The 18332-nt window shown below is 45.7% G+C and overlaps 2 protein-coding genes across 7 annotated transcripts in view; one reads left to right on the forward strand and one right to left on the reverse strand.

The window, feature by feature from the left end:
• Positions 1-413: 413 nt before the first annotated feature.
• LOC119431404 (ubiquitin-conjugating enzyme E2 W) lies at positions 414-12680 on the reverse strand. Of its 5 annotated transcripts, none has more exons than XM_049657005.1 (7): positions 12556-12680; positions 12276-12385; positions 11833-11921; positions 11089-11191; positions 7121-7276; positions 5295-5370; positions 414-1052 (listed from the first exon to the last, which is right to left on the reverse strand). In XM_049657005.1, exons 2-7 carry the CDS (start codon positions 12288-12290, stop codon positions 1039-1041), a joined length of 453 nt encoding a protein of 150 aa, XP_049512962.1. In that variant the 5' UTR covers positions 12291-12385; positions 12556-12680; the 3' UTR covers positions 414-1038. The 5 variants fall into 5 exon arrangements, with proteins under 5 accessions (XP_049512962.1, XP_049512960.1, XP_037554824.1 ...); XM_049657003.1 differs by having other exon boundaries at positions 11833-11924; positions 12556-12677; XM_037698896.2 differs by lacking the exon at positions 12556-12680 and adding an exon at positions 12016-12095 and having other exon boundaries at positions 11833-11924; positions 12276-12531.
• A 683-nt stretch (positions 12681-13363) lies between these two features.
• LOC119431405 (protein 4.1) overlaps positions 13364-18332 on the forward strand; it is a 36665-nt gene continuing 31696 nt past the window's right edge. For both annotated transcript variants that reach the window (XM_037698898.2, XM_037698899.2), the window contains exon 1: positions 13364-13548. The gene's annotated coding sequence lies outside the window, so the exon portion shown is untranslated. The remainder of the gene's footprint in view (positions 13549-18332) is intronic.

Consider the following 18332-nt stretch of genomic DNA (forward strand, 5'->3'; position numbering starts at 1 on the left):
CGGCAGACGGCACAACTCAATTTATTCTGAATGAAACGGGCAGCACTGCATTTTGTGGCAACAGTAATAGATAGCGCCACTGTAGCGTCGCAACGACCAATACTTCTCTGTTTAGTTGTCGACGCAAACATGTTGCAATTTATCATGCACGAAACAGACAAGTGATGCATGCTTGCATCTGTACATATCAAACAAAAATTAGCAGTTTAGCAGGAGACGCCATTTTGGAACTGTAGAAGTGAAATTCACCCCCAACAGACGTGGCTGTGGCACTGTTTCTATTAGCCAGTGGACGAGGTTGGCATTGCCCCAAAAAAGCAACATTGCTTGGAAATTAAAGATGTTCAGGCCTCTCCACAGGTCGCCGAAATTAGCAACACAATTTTTTTTTCCAGACATAAAGACCACCGGCATAAAATTGGCATGGTCTTTATTCCTAGACGTCATACATCGCACAACAACGTTTAAAAGGGAAAACACACTTGTCCTCGGCTGACGGCACAACTACAACTTGTCTTTCCAACGGGCTTTTGTTTTTCATTTTTTTTAAATCTGCACAGGTTTTGTCCGTTCACTGATGGTGGTCACATTGGCTGCCTAGAGCCACCTGACCAGTGAGTCATCGAAGGTCTTGGCGACGCATGTCACTAGTAGACGGCTGCATCCTAAGCTTGCAGGGAAAGTAACAAAAAAAGAAACTAAAGGTTTATTCATCCAGCGCGGTAGTAGCTGTAGTGGCTGGTCTGGCCCAACCAAGAGCCTCGGGGCCTGCCCCAAGAGAGGCAGCACATGGAGGTAGCCAGATGCCATTCTCGAAGCCCTGCCGCCGCCGCCACCTGGTGTCGCCCGTTGCAAGTGGAGAGAGGCGAGGCTTTTCGCTGTTCCCGACAGAGCCTGCTTCTGCTGCCTCGGGGGCACAGAGACGTGCAGGACGAACGATTTATTTCACTGTGGCAGACGGCGGCACCGACCAAGCGATCGGAGCAGCGTGACTAGAGGAAGTGGTGGTGGTGGTGAGATAGGAGGTGCCCTCTGGCATCAGACCGAGTCATCTGCAACGTGGCAAAGCAGAGGAGAAGGGTGCACTAAGGTTAGCATTTCATGTTTCAAATGTGGAAAATTTTTCGATTAGGTCTTCTGGGCAAGTGGTTTCGCTCACGCCATCACCAAAGGAGCACATTTTTCACTACCTGGGACTTTTTAATGTACCATCAACATAAACTAACTGATCAGAATGCCTGTTACACGTAATTACATTGGAAGTGCGACATGTAATCGCTGTGTAGCCAGTTTCTAAGCATGTAGTAGTCCCAAGCGTATATTTCCGAGCGTGAGTTAAGCCACTGTTACAAATGCAGGTGAACCTGCCAGCAGAACAGCGCATTGGAGTGCATATATCCTGCACTGAGAATCAGCGAATTTAACAGTAAAGGAAGGGTTTTGGTTATACGCGAACGCCTTGAGGTGCGACTCCACGGCAATGCAAATTTCACCTTATGGTGTGGCTTCGTGAAGCTGGTCTTTGATTATTCACTATTTCGAATGATCCCCGCCAGTTCCGAGTAATCCGTCGGCTGCTCGGTATCGGCCTTAGATTAATTAGTACACATACTTTTTTTAAAAGCTTTTTCCCTAGGTCCCCAACTGCACCCTCACTGTCAGGATTAACTCGAGCATGGCTCGTCACAGTTGAAATGCAGCAGCCAGCACAAGGAGCAATTATGCTTGCTGCTGACTGGCATTGCATGGTGCCCCATGTTGCCAATGCTCTGTGGCATGTGATCACATGTGTGAGTGATGTCTAATGTCAGCAGTACACATGCAGTGGAATCTCATTGATACGATCTTCACGGGAACCAGAAAATACAGCGTATCATCTAACGTAATATACAACCAAATCGTATTACTGGGAAAAGAAGAAAAAAAATGTATCATGCCGAAAATCATTACACAGAATCGCATCAATGAGCTTCCACTGTATACTCAGTTTCATACATAGCAGGCAATGCTACGAAGGCTCGAAACACCGTACTTACTCGATTGTAATGAGAGTTTTTTTCCAGATTCTTGCAACCTCAAGTCGATCGCGAGGATCGACTTGAGGTAGCAAAAAAACTGGAAAGAAACTCGCGTTACAATCGAATACCAAAATTCAAGTTGTCTAAAATGTGCAATGATGCACCCAATTCTAATCAACGAGTGAAATGTGCGAGTGAAAGTGTGCGAAGGACGCGCGCTTTCACGGAGAGCAAACGCAGCGTCTTCCATCGAGCGAAAGGCCGTGGGGGGATGGGAGGCGACAATAAGCTGCGGCACCTAATGCGTATCTTGTGACCGGGCGCAAGAACTGGTGACTCAATCTCCCACGCGAAAGGAGGAAAGCCGGAAGGCAGCGCGGGAGGGAGGGTGCGCGGCTTCTACTCTAACAAATGCATACTTGTATTTTGTACGGCTGCGGGCTGTCACGCACACCGTATCTTGAAAGCGATCTCCACACGGCTCTTACATTTGTATACGCTGTGCTTTCGCCGATTAGTTTCTGTCGAAGCAATAGACCGCACGAACCTTTGGTGGCTAGTGCTGCCGCACTTGCTCACGCCAACGTTCTGACAATGGTTGTCTGTGGTCATCGAGTGTGATCTACCCATGTTTGCTTGTGCCGACACCATGCTTGTGAATTCAGTTAGTAAGCAAATGTGTCCAAATATATGCAGCCAATAAAACTACTATCCTTACTCTGTATTGCTCTCTACTAATTTGCTATCGCAATTGATGCTTCGCCTTTCGGGTGAAACTGCGACTTTTTTATGCATCTGATGGTCTTGCCTTACTTTAGCGGTTTTCTTTTTTTTTTTGCTGGACGCAACAAAAAGTCACCCCTCGCGTTACTTTCGCGGTTTTATTTTTTCTTGTTGTACGCAATGAAAAGTCACTCCTCGCGTTGCAATCGAGTAAATACGGTATCTCACCGAAAAATAGTGTATCACATATTTGACTCTCCATCCTGGGCCATCCTGGTCAAGCAAAGCTGTTGAAAACCACCACTACAACTGTTGAGGGGGTATGCAATGCTTTATTGCTTAGAGTAATGGTAGTAATGGTAATTTTGGGCGCACACTGCCGCTGGTCGTATTGCCGTTTCTTTCTCCCTTTACCACTTCATGCTGCTCCTCGGGAGTCCTAACAATGCATCGTACCCATAGCGGTGCTACAACAATAATGAAATCAGTTGCTAGGCTGCTTTTATACACAAAAGAGGCTAGAGACGTCATTCCCCACGGCAGCTTTGCTTGTGCAAGTGCAAGAGTAATCTTTGGCGGGAAATGTATGCGGGGAGTGCTACATGCTTCGCATTGTTATCAGGAGCGCCTTATCATCGGTTATGTGGTTCGGATGCTTGCTCTGTGCTTGTTCTATATTGAAACGAATGCTGTTCTGTATGTTGTATGTGCGATTCCAAAGAATGTATGCACTTTTCGCTTCACTTTGCTGAGTGCTCGAACCTGTGCCTTACGGGGGTACGAGCCACTCCTCATGCCCTGCACGGCCGCCATGATTGGCCCACATTTTTACTAACGAACACGAAAAATGCCCACCACCGATAGGCTAACAGCTTCGCTATAAAAAAAAAGGTATAAATAGCATCAAATTCGATGTAACATTAAGTATACTTTTCTGTAGCATAGTATGACATATTTATTACAAGGAAGGTGTTGCAGATCTGAAGCTATGCGACCAGTGGCCACAGCTTCTGCTCGTGACCAAAAAAGTATGTCACACACAGAGGTGCGTGAGTAACAGGCATTTTGACGTATCCTTATGACCACAAGTTGTCGTAATCTATGAAGTACAGTCAAACCCTGTGATAATGCAATTCTCACCATGACAAAAATATTCTCGCATCCCGGCAAATGCCCACGGGATTCAATGCACTTGGTATGTCTCGACAATGGAACGTCACGAAACTGCAATCCCTCATCAATAAAATCTGCTGGAAAATTAGTCCCCCGAATTATCTACCCATGTAATGCTAACGGAGTATAAAAAGTGCGCAAATGCACCTTCTGCTGCATTTAATTGCTTGAAATACTGTCACAGCACACTTGCAAGATGCTTGTGAGGCCGCCGGCATTTTAGTTTACAAAAGCAGCAAAGCACTGGAAGTGATTGCTGGCGCCGCAAATGAATCATGGCCACCATTTCATTTGTTGATCGTCCATTTCAAATGGTGTGGCAGCATCGCCATCGACCTCTACACACATGTGATGATACTTTTCACGTACAGTGCATACTCCACAGCTTGGTGCAAGTTCATCCGTGGTGTACATGTGCAGAGAAAACAAACTGCAACCACAACAAAAGCCCATGTCCCACCAAGGTGGACTTGCCTATGGCGCTTGATTGATGATATGATGATGATATGATGGTCATGATTGAGAACTGGGGTTTCGAATATTTTGTCCTTGAACGTGATCGCCCGAGAATATAGCCCCCGCTTCAAGGCGCTGGTTTCGGTACTGCCCGACAAGCTTTGCAAGTGCATTCAGCGTCACCGGATGTACATTTGCCACACGGTGCTGTGTTGTTGGTCAGTCACCATCGGACATGTCGGCGCCTACGGGCGACGACGTTCCTGGCGCCGTGCCATGACAGCGTGCTTATCACAGGAGGAATGCTGTTGTGTGCATGGAATGCTGCTGCTGTCAGGCACCAATGTGTACGGTACTGAGTCATGGGAAATACCGTGAAAGTGATCGTATCCTTGAGAGTTATTGACCGAGAATACTGCTACGTGGCAGTGCCGTCATAGCTAACCAACGCATAGGGTGCTCTTCGTGCTGCTGGCAATACGGTTTTGGATGTCCTCGAGCAAGGCTCGCCAAACTAGGCTAACGAAATTTTGACACTTGGGTTTCGTTTTGCAGTGCATTTCCTGTCTGTGCTGTCCCGTTGCGCAACAACGAAATTCTTGTGAAAGAAATTTTTAACCTTCCCTGCCAATTTTCTTATTGCTGGGTTCAACTATAGTGGTTCCGTATAATGTGTTACAGATCAAAAACAACACCAGAGCGATACACCCAGAGTGAGACTCCTATGACCACACTACTTTTGTAGCTTCCTCAGCATTGCCTGTGAAGTTATGAATTGCAGTATGGGGCATCTCGGCACTATACTCCTGCGAGAATGTGACTGCTGCAACTGTGGTTTGATCTTTCGACTCGACAGTAAAACGGCGCGGCTGTGTAGCCACCATGGTAGATATACAGACGGGGAAGAGAGGACAGCAGGCTCACCGTGGTACCACCACTTGGTCTTCTTGGGGTTCTTGTTGCAGGTCTTTACATAGAGCGAATTGTCAGGTGGTCGCTTCTGCAAGGACAATCAACAAAACAGAAGCATTATGCGACAGCCTGCCTAGAAAATAACTTGTTTCTGAACTCCCTGGCTTCTCTCCCAAGTTCCTGCGCGTATACTTTAGCAAAACGGCCAAAAATAAAAACGCAGAACAGTCGCAAGAGGCGAGCTCTTTCTTGGGGCTGCTACATCATATTTCACGCACGAATAAAATCTAAATAAGTTTGTATCTGCTTTGGCAAATGAACATGCTTGCGGCGGTGTTTGACCAGTTTGGGGAAGTCTTTAATTGAGCTTCGTTTTCCACTCCATTCACCATCCATAACACACAACTGTGGAGCTGGAGCAGCTGGAAGAATCTGGTACCCCGCAAGCGCAGTGCTACAGGATAAAGCTGTCCATGGACACGGGCTCGGACGTTGTGCCGCGCCTAACGTTGTGAAATGAAACAACTATAGCTTCGTATGCACTGTACATGCAAGCACAGCACTAAAGGACAGGCCATGAGCCACTGGGATACAAATTTCGCTGGCGCTCAGTCGACAGCAGTGGAAACATGCAAAGAGGAGACTGATACACAGCGCGATGCAGCCTCTTTACATCGCACCGAGACCGCGCTGTTGAAAAGTGAAGTTGTCCTCATCGCGCCATGTGAAAGGTTGCTCAAGGAAAAGCTCCTTAGGCTTCCACGCAAAATGTGAATGGAATGTTGCAGCGGATAACACTCGCCTGGTTTTTGGATGGCGTGGGAGCGACAATGTACGTACAAAGTGTAATAAGTGGCGGTGGGCAGCTACTTACGACAGATGGTGTGGCCAAAAAGGGTGACGGCATTAATTACGAGACACCAAGAAACGCATTTCGTGGCAATGCCAACGGTTAAGTTGACTATCCTTATGCTAAAGGGTTATCAACTGTAATCACAACCGAAGAGGAGACTGGTATGCACCTGTGTACACCATCAATACTGTGTAGAGGTGCTGCTGTGTGGCCGCAACTGACGAGGTGCAGGCATGAGAAAAGGGGAGTGAGACTCGTAAACAAATTTTTTTTCTGAGCTATTGAGGCCCGAATTTAGGAGTGCGGCCCTTACACTAGTCGAGAATGTCAAATCGGTATTCCTTTAATATCCTGTCAAAATGCAACGTTTTATTGCGATAGCAATTATATGGACACTCCAAAGCAGATTTCTGCCGTCGGCGTCGCCGTGAGGTTCCGTATGACGTCAATAGAGATCAAATCGTCGCCGCGCGCCGCCGAACGCTGTATGTGCGAGTGAAAGGGCGCGAGGGACGCGCGCTTTCACGGGGAGTGAACGCACGACGGAGAACAAACGCGCGTTCTGCTCCGTGCTCCCTTAAGAGCTGCAGAAGTAGGCGTCTCTTTCCTCCTTTACAATCAGCTATATGTAGAGCAAACGCGTCTTCTTCCGACGTGTGAAAGGCCGTGGGAGGGGGGGGGGAAGGGAGGCGATGTTTAGCTGCGGCACCAAGTGCCTATTTATATCAGAGGCTCCGGCAACAGTCACCAACGCCCCACGCATTTTGTGCGAACGCGGGCAAAGCGCCGATGGCGTCGACAACAGATCTGCGTGTTGCCGGTGCTGCTGCATGTCCAAGTTTATACAGCTGATAAAGCTACTATCATTACTCCGTATAGCTCTCTACAAATTTGCTATCGCAATTGATGCTTCGCCTTTCAGGTGAAACTGCAACAACTTTTTTGTTGACTGCCAAAGTGTGCACCGATGGGACAGCTCGCGCACCTTCTCCTTGCAACTGGAGAGCATGGAGACGATGCTGAGGCAGACGGACTGCACGGACAGGGCAGGAGACCAGTCGTCTGTCAAGATGGACAAACAGATGTGGCCATTGCTGTACACGTGGGGGTGCACCGGAATGTTGGGCCCCAGGAAGGTCACCTGCAGTGGCAGTGACAAAAAAAAAATTTGAAGCAGTTGCCAAAGCGCACCGTTTCAACAGTCGTCATTCCCCAACTCTTTGCAATCCTTTCCATACCTGCCAGGCACCTGCTTTTTTGCCACATTTTGACCCATAATTTGAACAAATTCTCGCCAATCTTGGTGTAAAGGCACATTCCACTGGTCAAAAGGACATAATTGCCGCTAAGAAGAAATACGCAGTTACTGTTGTCTTTTTAGCGGTGATTATGTCCTTTAGTAAGCACCATGTAGGCCAAGAAAAAGGTCCCACTGGTTGACCTGAAGCATTCACCTAAATCGTTGAGTGAGTGTACAGATTTCGCCCATCTGAGTCTTCACAGATAATAAGTTAACTATCAAATTTGCCAGCGAGAAACAACATTCAGCCTTCTTGGGTGCTAACATCTCAAGCTAAGCCCCATAATGTGAAAATTTCTACGGTACTTTCCAATCAGCCTGGTCCACTGCACAGTTGAATATGCAATGAATTACCATGCAAAGTGTTTCTCAAAGGGGCCCCGAAACGTTTTTTTAACATAGTAAAAAAAAAAAAAAAAAAAACACTGCCGATCTGTCCATAGAGGCTGCTGTGAACATTTGATCAAAATATTATTGCACTGCATGCAGTAGGGAATTTACAATCTTCGTGTCAAAAGCAGTAAATAGTCGCTTGCTTTCGCGCGAAAATCTGCTATGTAGTCATCAAAAGCAGCTGGCCCACCAACGCTACTGGCTGATTTCATGATCGCGAGAACATTCTCAGTAATGCATAATTAATTTGGAGTTATATAAATGAAAAATATATATGTCTGCAGTCACAAAAATACAGAAAAATCATTTCATCTTTGCACTGCGTGTAGTTGCGCGTGGCTTCTGAGATGGCAGCGGTGTGCTGCGTAGCGTAGTCCACTGCAACCGCCATGGGGTGCCGCGACAAGTCCTTTTGCCACCACGACACTAAATGTTTGGCCGAGGCTTTACCCTCCTGGCTTTCAGCGCGACAGCGGAATAAAAACAGAGAGAAAGCCGGATATCGGTGCAATAATTCCGCTTATAGTTAAAAGATTTGGAAAACTTTTGCGGTATGCGATTTGTGGGGTGATGCACTTTAAGGGTGAGGCCATTCTACGATTAGTTAGAAAAGTGTTTCAGGGCCTCTTTAAATACAGTCAAATCTCAATTTAACGAATGCGGATATCGTATAATGAAGTAAACCTCGTACTCGTCAATTTATTTGCAACGATCACCATGTAGGCCTATAACGAATACTTGATATAACAAAGATATTTTCATGTCGGATGTGATCCTCATTTACATTGGAGTGATATATGCTTCTAAAGGAGAAATTATAAGTTAAGTTATAGAAAATGTTTTCAGTTACCCAACTAACATGACAGTCCTACAGAGCTCAAATGCACTGTACTTGTAGCCAGAGTATCCATTACAGACAGTGGCTTGTTGGGCTGGTTGGTACATAGACTAGGAGAATGCTAGCAAACTTGAAAAAGGAAAAAAAATTCGAGAGGCAGACATAAACAAAGCGACAGGAAGGTGGCTGGACTAACAACTGATCTTTATTCTTGAAAACAGCTTCCCCAAGTCCGTACTGAATATGTGCAAGGCACAACATATCAAATTCACGTTAATCACCTTGTCTATACATGGCAACACTGTTCAAGGTATTGAAGCTCTTTATTAGTAAGGGACACCGATGGCACGCTTACATACTTTTTGGGGCCAAATTTAGAAAAGTGATGCGCTGCAATCAACTCTCTTTCCTGCTGCGTCTTGGCCTTCCCCATGACAGATACATTGCTGAAGATAGGAGTGCAACCGCACTGCTTACAACGTTGCAAAAGATTACCGCCCATGCCTGTAGGTACGAGATTAGCATGTTCACGCAGCGACCGGTTTCCCCTATGTATTCCTTGCCACTACACGTGTCGCACATTCAAAACTTTGTGACATGCATGGTATTGCAGGCACTTTCACAAACCGAGCTGCGAGACCCTACTGCATTAAGGAGAGAGAATGTACGCAAGATGATGATTTAATCACCATCTAGCGTGCACTTCTTTTCTTTACAGTAACCATTTCTTTTCTTCAACCTTTCTCTCACAAACAATAGTCAGATTATGCACTCCAAGAAAAGTCTGCAACCTTTGAGGCGTATCTTGCCCCCAAAAATAATTGTCATCTATCTTCCGTGCTTTTTTTTTTTTTAACGCTGTGTGTATGGTACTCCCAAGTCACGAACGACATACACATTATCAGCATGACAAAGCATTTTTGACAGAAAACTGGTGAACACAGTTTTCAAAACAGGAAACACAGGCAAGTCAATGACAATTGTTTGTGGTCAAGATGTGCCCCAAAGGGATGTAAACATTTTTTACAGCGTTGTCTGAGGTTATGATAAGCTCCAAAAGGTGCAAATTTAGTCTTGTGCAGTAGAACTACACTTCCAAGGGTGTAGAATTTTTAGCAATGTATTGTGTGTGAACTTACACACTAAAGGGTGCAAACTTTTAGAGTGCCACCTCCCTATTTAAATTACACTGCACTGTAAAAAAATTTATACCATTTGGCATGTATCTAGTCACCAAACAATAATCGTCATCTGTCTTGCTTGCACTTCCTTTCCTGAAAGCTCTGCACTCACTACTTTCCTGTCACGAATGCTATGTCACGCTGATAATGTGCATGCCATTTGTGACTTATATGTACCATGTGTACAGTTTTATAGAATGAAAAAGCATGCAAGATAGACAACGATCATTCACTGCAAAAATAGTTACACCTTTCGGTTCTGTTTCTGTTGCACAACAATAATCGTCATCTATCTTGCATGCCTTTTCTTTATTTAATGCCACGCGTCCTGTACTTCCAGCTTGCAAATGGCATGTGCGCTATCGGCGTGGCATAGCATTCTTGACAGGAAAGTAGCGAGCACAGAGTTTTCAAGAAAGGAAACTAAAGCAAGACAGATGACAGTTATTGCAAACTTTTTTTACACCCTTAGAATGTTTACACCCTTTGGGGTGTATCTTGTCCCACAACAATAATCGTCATCTGCCTACCTTGCTGGCCTTCAAAACTCTGCTCTTGATACATTCCTGTCGAGAATGCTATGTCACACTAAACAAGCAATAACACACATGTCGTTTGTGACCTGGAAGTAACGGGCAGTGCCGCGTTAAAGAAAGAAAATGTGGGAAAGATAGATGACTATTGTTGTGGGATGAGATAAACCCCAAAGGTTGCAAGCTTTTTTTAAGAGTGTACAGTGTTGTTTGGGGACAAGATAAGCCCTAAAGGGTGTGATCTTTTGTTTCAAAGTGCACTCATAAATGCTCTTTTTAGGCAATTGTGGACCAATCTGAATAAAATTTGTTGCGCATAAAAGAAAGAAAAAAAGTCAGACATTTGAGCCTGTAGGGAGCAGAGTTAACTTTCACTAACTGAAAAAAAAGTTAACAATTTCAGAGGAACTGAAATATCAAGTCTATGATTCTCTAACATACTGTGATTCTGTGAGCAATCTGCTAGAATGCATGAAGTAGACAAAACTGACACATAGTATGTTTAAAAAAAAAAAAAAAGTACAAAACTGGCTCTTGCTGTGCAGGGGCAGCTGAGCACCAGATTCTTTTAGCAAACAGGCTGCTCTTGAATTAAATTCTTCAACTAAAACCAGCAGTACTCAATAAGTGTTAAGAATTTCAATATTTGCCACACCTCTAATCGCTTTGCATTATCGCACAAGTTGGCGTTTGAGAACAAGTGTATACCTCTGGAGAGTCAAATGGATACTTGGAGCTAAACTTGAAGAGGAGCTGGAACTTCTCTCCTTCATAAAGCGTGCCCTTGGCACCTTCCATGTCAACGATCCACCTGCAAGATGTGAATTGGCAGGTATGTAGGCACGCACAGCATTCATCGCCAAACTAAAGAGCAGCAGCCACTGCGCCTCATCTAAGCACCGACACACAGGATAACATTTTGCTCCCTGTTGAAAAATATTAACCTTATTCCACACCACTACAGGTAAGCTTGAATGCTCTACTGGGCTGTACAGTACACACCTACCTGTGTCAGACACCTAAAGGTTCAAGAAATGCACAACAGGATGCAAACGATTGTGAATATCAAACTCTAGTAGATTCAGTCCGGCTAATCAGGCGATTGGCATGATCAGGCGATTGGCATGGACAAGCAGACTACAAACAATGCAAAAGATACGTGGTATACGCATACCAGCAGCCGTGCTTTATCTCTTTCACTGACCTTTGCAGCATACCAGGACAGACATGGCAGATGCTATGACAAAGAATAGGATCCAACGAAACGAACGCCCTGTGCGTCGTGTGACACAAGGGAAACGGCACTTCCCATCGCAACGCGTGCGCGGGTGATAGTTGAGGCGATGTTGTCACCGGAAGCCGCTATTGCAAGGTCCCCCGCTCACTTCGTGCCTCGGAGTATGTAACAGGTAACTTGACGATCTAGCGCGATGGAGAAGGAGGGGCACATACTGCGTCAGGTTGGATCCAACGTTGTCCATGTCTACGCTCACACCCGGCGGTGGCTCTTTCTGCATGGAGAGCAGCTCCTTCTGAAGCCTCTTCTGAAAAAGAGTGGCGACTCCATTTCAATCGTGGATCCTTCTTCGTGAAATCGCGGCGGCACAATAAAGTGGGGAGGGGGGAAACACCTACTAGGAACAGACTGCCCGCACTGGACGTGGAAGGTGCGTCCATTAGATACTTGCATGCATTTGCTCCGAGAAGCGCCATTTCTGGGCCCCATGGAAAACGCAGAGAATAAACGCTCTGCGTTACGCGGGGCACCCGCAACAAACAAGCAATCGCGTCCGCTGAACGCCGCTACGCCAAAAGCAGGCGGCGAAGGCGATAACGCTAGGCGATCTGTTTTCGGATAGTTGCTGCTACGGAGCGACGAAGCTTCAAAAACCAACCTGCATTGACGCCATGGCGTTTTCGCTTGTGGTCGATTGCCCTTTCACTTGGACGGCGAATCCGGTAGCCTAGGCATCGCTACGAGTCCCATCATTCACACCAGCCGCTCCTGCGGCGAGGATAAACCATCTAAGAAAGCACGGTTCGGGGCACTTGTCACGGGTGAATCGCAAATGAACAGTCCCATAGAAATTACTGCAACGAGATGAACAACCTGCGAACCCACGTCGGAGTTGTATTCAGTGCTGGACAAAGTGTCAATCAGCTGGGAGCGCTTACCGTGTATCGAGGAGACAGCTGGCGCCACCTCTGTTATTCAATCTCTCCACGCGCTTCGGCGCCATTCGGCGGCTACTACGCTGCTACCTTCCGCTACCCGTTACCGTTGCTACGTGCTGCCTGCAGTTGCTGCGGCTGTAGGGGCTCTTTATTCTATGGGGGCTGTGGTTCATTGCATTGTTGAGCCACTGTTCGTATTCAATGGCCATTTCACTATCACATCGTTAGTTAATACTACTTGCGCCTGTCGCTGCTTCCTGCGTGAGCGTTCAGTCCTTCAGGCTTATGTTACCTTGTTTTTGGTTGTTTCCTTCGCGTTTCATGGTGTTTATTCCTCGTTTCCTCCAGCCTCATGGTGTGCGTAAAGCTGGTCACAAATGTAGATTCCAGTAGAGAATTCCAATACCGAGCTCCAGCGGATTTCGATGTGGCACTTGTTCTGAGCAGCTGCTTCGACCGACTGCTGACACACGCATCGTCATACATGCAGAACGTTCCTAGTTAAAAACGTTTCAGCCTCTTGGCTTGATATAAAAATGGCATAAATGAATGCAGAAAGACACGCTGGTTGCAAACGTACGTTTTTTTGCAAACCGGTACGCACAAAGTTTAATTTGTGCGTACGAGTGTGTCGTACCTGCTGAACAAGCATGCTGTTCAGTTTTACTGTCTATCAATATATAAAGTACAAGACAATATAATTTATCATGTCGTTGCTTTTACTTCCCTCACCGTCCACTGCATCAACGTGCATCAAGAGCAACTAATGGAGCGCCAATCCCGCGGCGCAAAAGTTCGCTAGGGGCGCTGCCGTCGGTGTTCGGTTCGGCTCTGATGAGCAGGGAGTCGAGGGAGTGTCCACGATTTGGTTCTGTGGTGCGGTGGACGGATTTTCCCAAGATTTGTGTTTTAATCGAGTGCTCGAACAGGAAAATACGAGGGTGCGCCCTCTTGCGAAATAAGCCAAGCCTGTGCCCATCAGCTCATCCTCCGGTAAGTCGCGCGGAAAAAACGGTGCGTCTCCCTTGCTCCCGTGACAGCGATCCAAAACTTTTCGATTGCACCGAGCTTTTGCACGGAAAAAGAAAGTAACCTATGAGGCTTAGCTTCGCCATGTTGCGATCGGCGACGCCCAAACGCTTTGCACCCGCTAAAATTCTCGTTCGCGAACGTCCTATTTCGCCTCAAAAATGGTCGATAATTCCTGTCTCCGTCGACCGCGACCGGAGCGCAGGGCTGGCCGAACCGGAGAGCAGCGTCCTCTGCGTGCTGCGGAGCTACGGACGCTGACCGTCACTATGGCCGGTTCGGAACGAAATTAGTAAACATTGCAAGCCGATTGCACACAGGCGGTCCGTTTGACAGCATCCACTTTGGCCACTTTCGAGCTCCGCGTGTGTTTGGGCGCGTCTGGGAGCTCTCTGGCGTACCTTACGATGCAACGAGCTTTATTGCAAACGATGTTACGCGCTCCGCTACCTGTTAGATCGCGCGCATTCCTCAGAGTGAGAGAGCCGGGCGGTATGTGCCACGAATGGGCGGAGGCGCAGGCGACCAGTTTTCCAGCGTGGTGTGTTTGTCCGTTGGCGCGTCATCAGCGATTCGAATCACTCTCTCGCTGCTGGCCTGCTGAGCGTTACTACGATCGCTGCCGCATCAAGATCTTGCGCGCGCATGGCATCTTTGCGGCGAGGTGGTGACCCAGAGGCGTGGCACAAGCCAGCTTTCGCTTGTTTGGCCGCGCGTAGCCCGAGGCAAGGACCGCCGTGCCATAGAAGAAAGGGGTCGGGGGGTGCGGCCGTTCAATTTGCGCTCAAACCAGAAAAGTAGATGTTTTGATCTGCCTCGGGTGGCCGCGATGGCTGTAGCGAGCCGATAATCGTCTTATCTGCCGCTTGCGTAAACGAGCGCATCCGTCGATTATTTTATTGTACGCGACGGAGCGTGAAAGCGGTTGCGGGCGTTGGACGCGAGACACGATTTCCGTTTGCTGCGCGGGGAAGAGCGGAATGTCAAGCACTGAAAAGCGCATGGCCGTGCGAGGTTTCGGAATGTCTCGTTGCAATGCGAAAGAGCGGTGAAGTTGCGCGCATTTGTGGCGAAATCGTTGTGGAAGAGCCTGACCTCAAATCTGCGTTTGGTATTGTGTAAAACACAGTGGAACGAGAAAAAGCGAGAAATGAAGCAACATCTGCAGATGCAATAGCACCGTTTGCACTCATTGAAAACTTGAAGAAAGCCGCGTTTTGCAGGAAAAGTTTAGCGCATCTGCACAGGCTGCTTTGCACTGTGTCTGCACCTATGATTACTCTCTTGTGACGATGGCGGATATAAATACACAGTTATGTCGTTTTACGGCAATACGATTGCATTTGGCAACAAGCGTCACACATTGAGTTGTCAACACATTATGTGCATATTCCATTACTTATTCCATTTGTGGGCTTATTGATAGCGAGCAACTGTAAATGAAAGAAGAAAACAAAATAATTTGTTGTGTACGTGTACAACCAGTGCATATGTCATCTTCATTTTCATAGCACATGCGTTCTGTATTTCCTCAGTATGTTGATGAACACAATGGTGAACTCAGGGGGCATGTGTTATAGCTAAAAGAGTCAAATAAAACTTACTGTGGGAGGTTGATGTGCGATAGATGGGTTGCTTTTGGTTGTTCAGAGCCCACGCAGTGAAATCTTCCTTACTGTTACGTCTTTTGCAGCACTTAAGTTTTATTCCCATTGCCTTGCAAGCAAACTATCAGCAAGGTTCTACTGCATTTGCGCATTTACGTTATCGCTTGTATGTACCCGAGGAGAAGACACTTACCATGGAGGGAGTCTGGAAACAAGCATTTAGAATTGCCCGTCATCATTTTTAAATCTATAACTATTGCAGACCTAGCTGGTTAGTTTGCACCATGTTTGCACCTTGCAATAAGCAAGGATGACTGATGATGAGTAAGGATACATAAGGATGGAAAAGTATACACAAAAAAGGAGTATTTTTGCCATTCTATGACACATGCTATGACACGTGCTGAAAAAAAAAAATGCCATTCTTGTAAAGAGAAACCGACAGCTTCATGATTAAATTGTCTGGATTTTTATACTCGTAAGTTTTACTGTTAAGGGAAGTGGGTCTCAAACACATTTTCAATGGGGGCTAGTATTTCTTTGTCTCAAGAAAAACTGCCATGATAAAACGGCATTTTTTGAAAATTCATTATTGGATGCATTTTTTCTCCTACCACAGTTAATAGAACATTTCAGATGTATCATGTCAAAAAACTAGTTCATTAATGTTATCTCAACAGGTCTTACTGGTGTCTTGAGCAATGGGCAAGTGCTTATCATCGGTGTGACTGTTATGCAGTTTGTGCCCAGGTTTCGTTGCTTATTTCTGTTGCTGAAGAAATTTTTTTGGCGCGGTCTCGCAATACGTTCATGTCTAAGTTCATGGAACTTGCATCATTGTTGGAACACAGTTGAATTGGGAAGATTCAAGGTAAAATAATCCACTGAAGGTTGTTCCTCAGCTGCGCACCAATTTCTTTGATGCTGTGGTAGCGCATGAAAGTGTAGCTTTGGAAATTGTTTGCCTCGTCCACATTTTTTCGTTGTCCATCCTTCATCCTGTGCCTCATTTGCTCACCAAGACCTTTCTTCTTGCTCTTTCTCTGTGTCCGTTCTCGAAAAAGGATTGTTCTCCTCAAAGCAGAAGTGTCTCTTGGCCAGGTGCTCCGCAAACTTTCTCACAAAGTTCATAGAGGAATTCGAAAGTCTTCTAGCAAACAGAATTCAAAGCCTGTCGATGCAGTCTGTGCTGTTGATGCTGGAAAATGTCTGAACCACCACGCCCTTTCATCTCGGCCATCTTCATCTATCTTGAGGTGTCCAGAAGAGATGCTCATTGCACTTGTAGCATCTGTGTTCGTCTACATTGCTTGTTAAGTCAGATATTGTCACATGTTTGATTTGAATTCCTGCAGAGTGCCCCCTGTGCATATGATTCCTGACAAGTGCATTTTTTGCGAATGCTAGATTCTGAATCATGACTGTTGCTACAATTGAAACTCGACGTGATTGCTCAGTTTCTGTGGTGTTCTGCTTCTGAGCGTGACGTCACGGGCTTGTTTATCAGCCGCTGCGGATGTGATTCCAGGGGAATGTGAAAACACTCCTGTTCTTAGAATTAGGTGCACGTAAAAAAATCAAAGGTGGTGGAAATTAAACTAAATTGAAACACTTAAATAAGCTCGAAGTATTCTCCTGAGAACTCTGCTTTCATTAATTTCGCAATGATAGGGTGTCTATTAGTAGAAAAAAAAAGAAATTCGTATTTGGGGGGTATTTTAAATTTTGTGCTGAAACTACTGCATCGGTACGTCAGTCTGATGTCTCTGATTTCGAAGTATTTTGTTGTATTTCGGCTGCGTTGGCTCAGTAAATGTTCCAGAAACTTGCAACTTGCCATGTTCAATCTTCAGCTCCTTTAGAACACAATTTAGTCAGTTTTTACGGACAAACAATTAACAGCTGTCAAAATCCATGCCGTCATGGCAAGCTGGTGCGAAAACATCAAGAAGTCATTGCCACCCTTCTTTCATTTTTGCGTTCTCTGGCTTTCCCAAGCCTCTTTTTATGGTAAGAGTGGAATTTTTTGGCATGGTTGGAGGCTAATTTACTAGTACAGCTTGAAATAATTTTTCTCATTAGCGTTATTTTAAATAACCCAGGTTCTAGAAAAAAATGTGGACCTTCTTTTCTACCGCGGCAACTCTCTCATAGTGTTTGTGTTGCTTTGGGACGTTCAAACCCAGAACTAGATTAGATTAGTGGCAAAGGAATGCTGGGAGAGCCCATGTTATGCTTTGCTTGCTTGGTATCATATTCCCCTCCCTTCACGGGACGTTGGCTTTTGTGGAGGGCAAGTGCTCCAGAGTGATAAGATAAAGCGTGTTCAAGTGCCTGCCGTTTGTACTCATATTCCTAGCACACACAATGAATTTTAGATAACGTCTTTACGGCGAGGCTCAGGTGGAAGCGTTGGCATATCTTCTCGACTTGATGTGCGTTGTGTCGGGCCGAAAGCAATTTGATGTCACTCGTATCCTCGGTCTTTTGAGAGAAGTTTATTGACCTCATACTGTTCGAACTGTAGCCGGAATGTGATGCATGAAATGCAATAGTGCTCGTTAAGAGGATGCTCCTTTGGATTTGGCCACTAGTGTTTCAAAGCATCAGATCTTAAATTACAAGGTGATGAATAAAATTTTTTTAAATTGCTTTTTTTTTTGTTGTGTAACATTGAGGTGGTGCAATAATGTGGTTCTACCAAAGAAATCGCAGTGAAAAACGGGAAGAATGTAATGCCTGTTGGCCAAAAGTAATTTAGTGCCTAAATGGGTGTTCGTTAGTGACGAAATGCATGAAATAACGTCATTTGATTAGAGCAAGGTGCGTTATGTGTGCATAGCTGTAATGTGTTAAATTACTGCATGGCTATGTTGCTTTGAGGATCTCTTTTTGTTTGGTATCTGCAATATTTTGTAAAGCAAAACAAAATGCACCCTGAAATGTTACCACAGGATAAAGAGTGTTTTATAATAAATTTGAGAGTGCTCTGGTGGCTACTGGCTTTTGCTGAGGGATGTTTAACCGTTTACTGATTGCACTATGAGTGCGTATGCTGGTAATAATAGGGCCTTGCAGAAAGCGTTTGTACGTGTTTACCTGATGCCGTCTTTAGTCACTCTATTAATTAGAAATAGTGCT

Source organism: Dermacentor silvarum, chromosome 10 (assembly GCF_013339745.2).
Source record: "Dermacentor silvarum isolate Dsil-2018 chromosome 10, BIME_Dsil_1.4, whole genome shotgun sequence".
NCBI classification, from domain to species: domain Eukaryota; kingdom Metazoa; phylum Arthropoda; class Arachnida; order Ixodida; family Ixodidae; genus Dermacentor; species Dermacentor silvarum.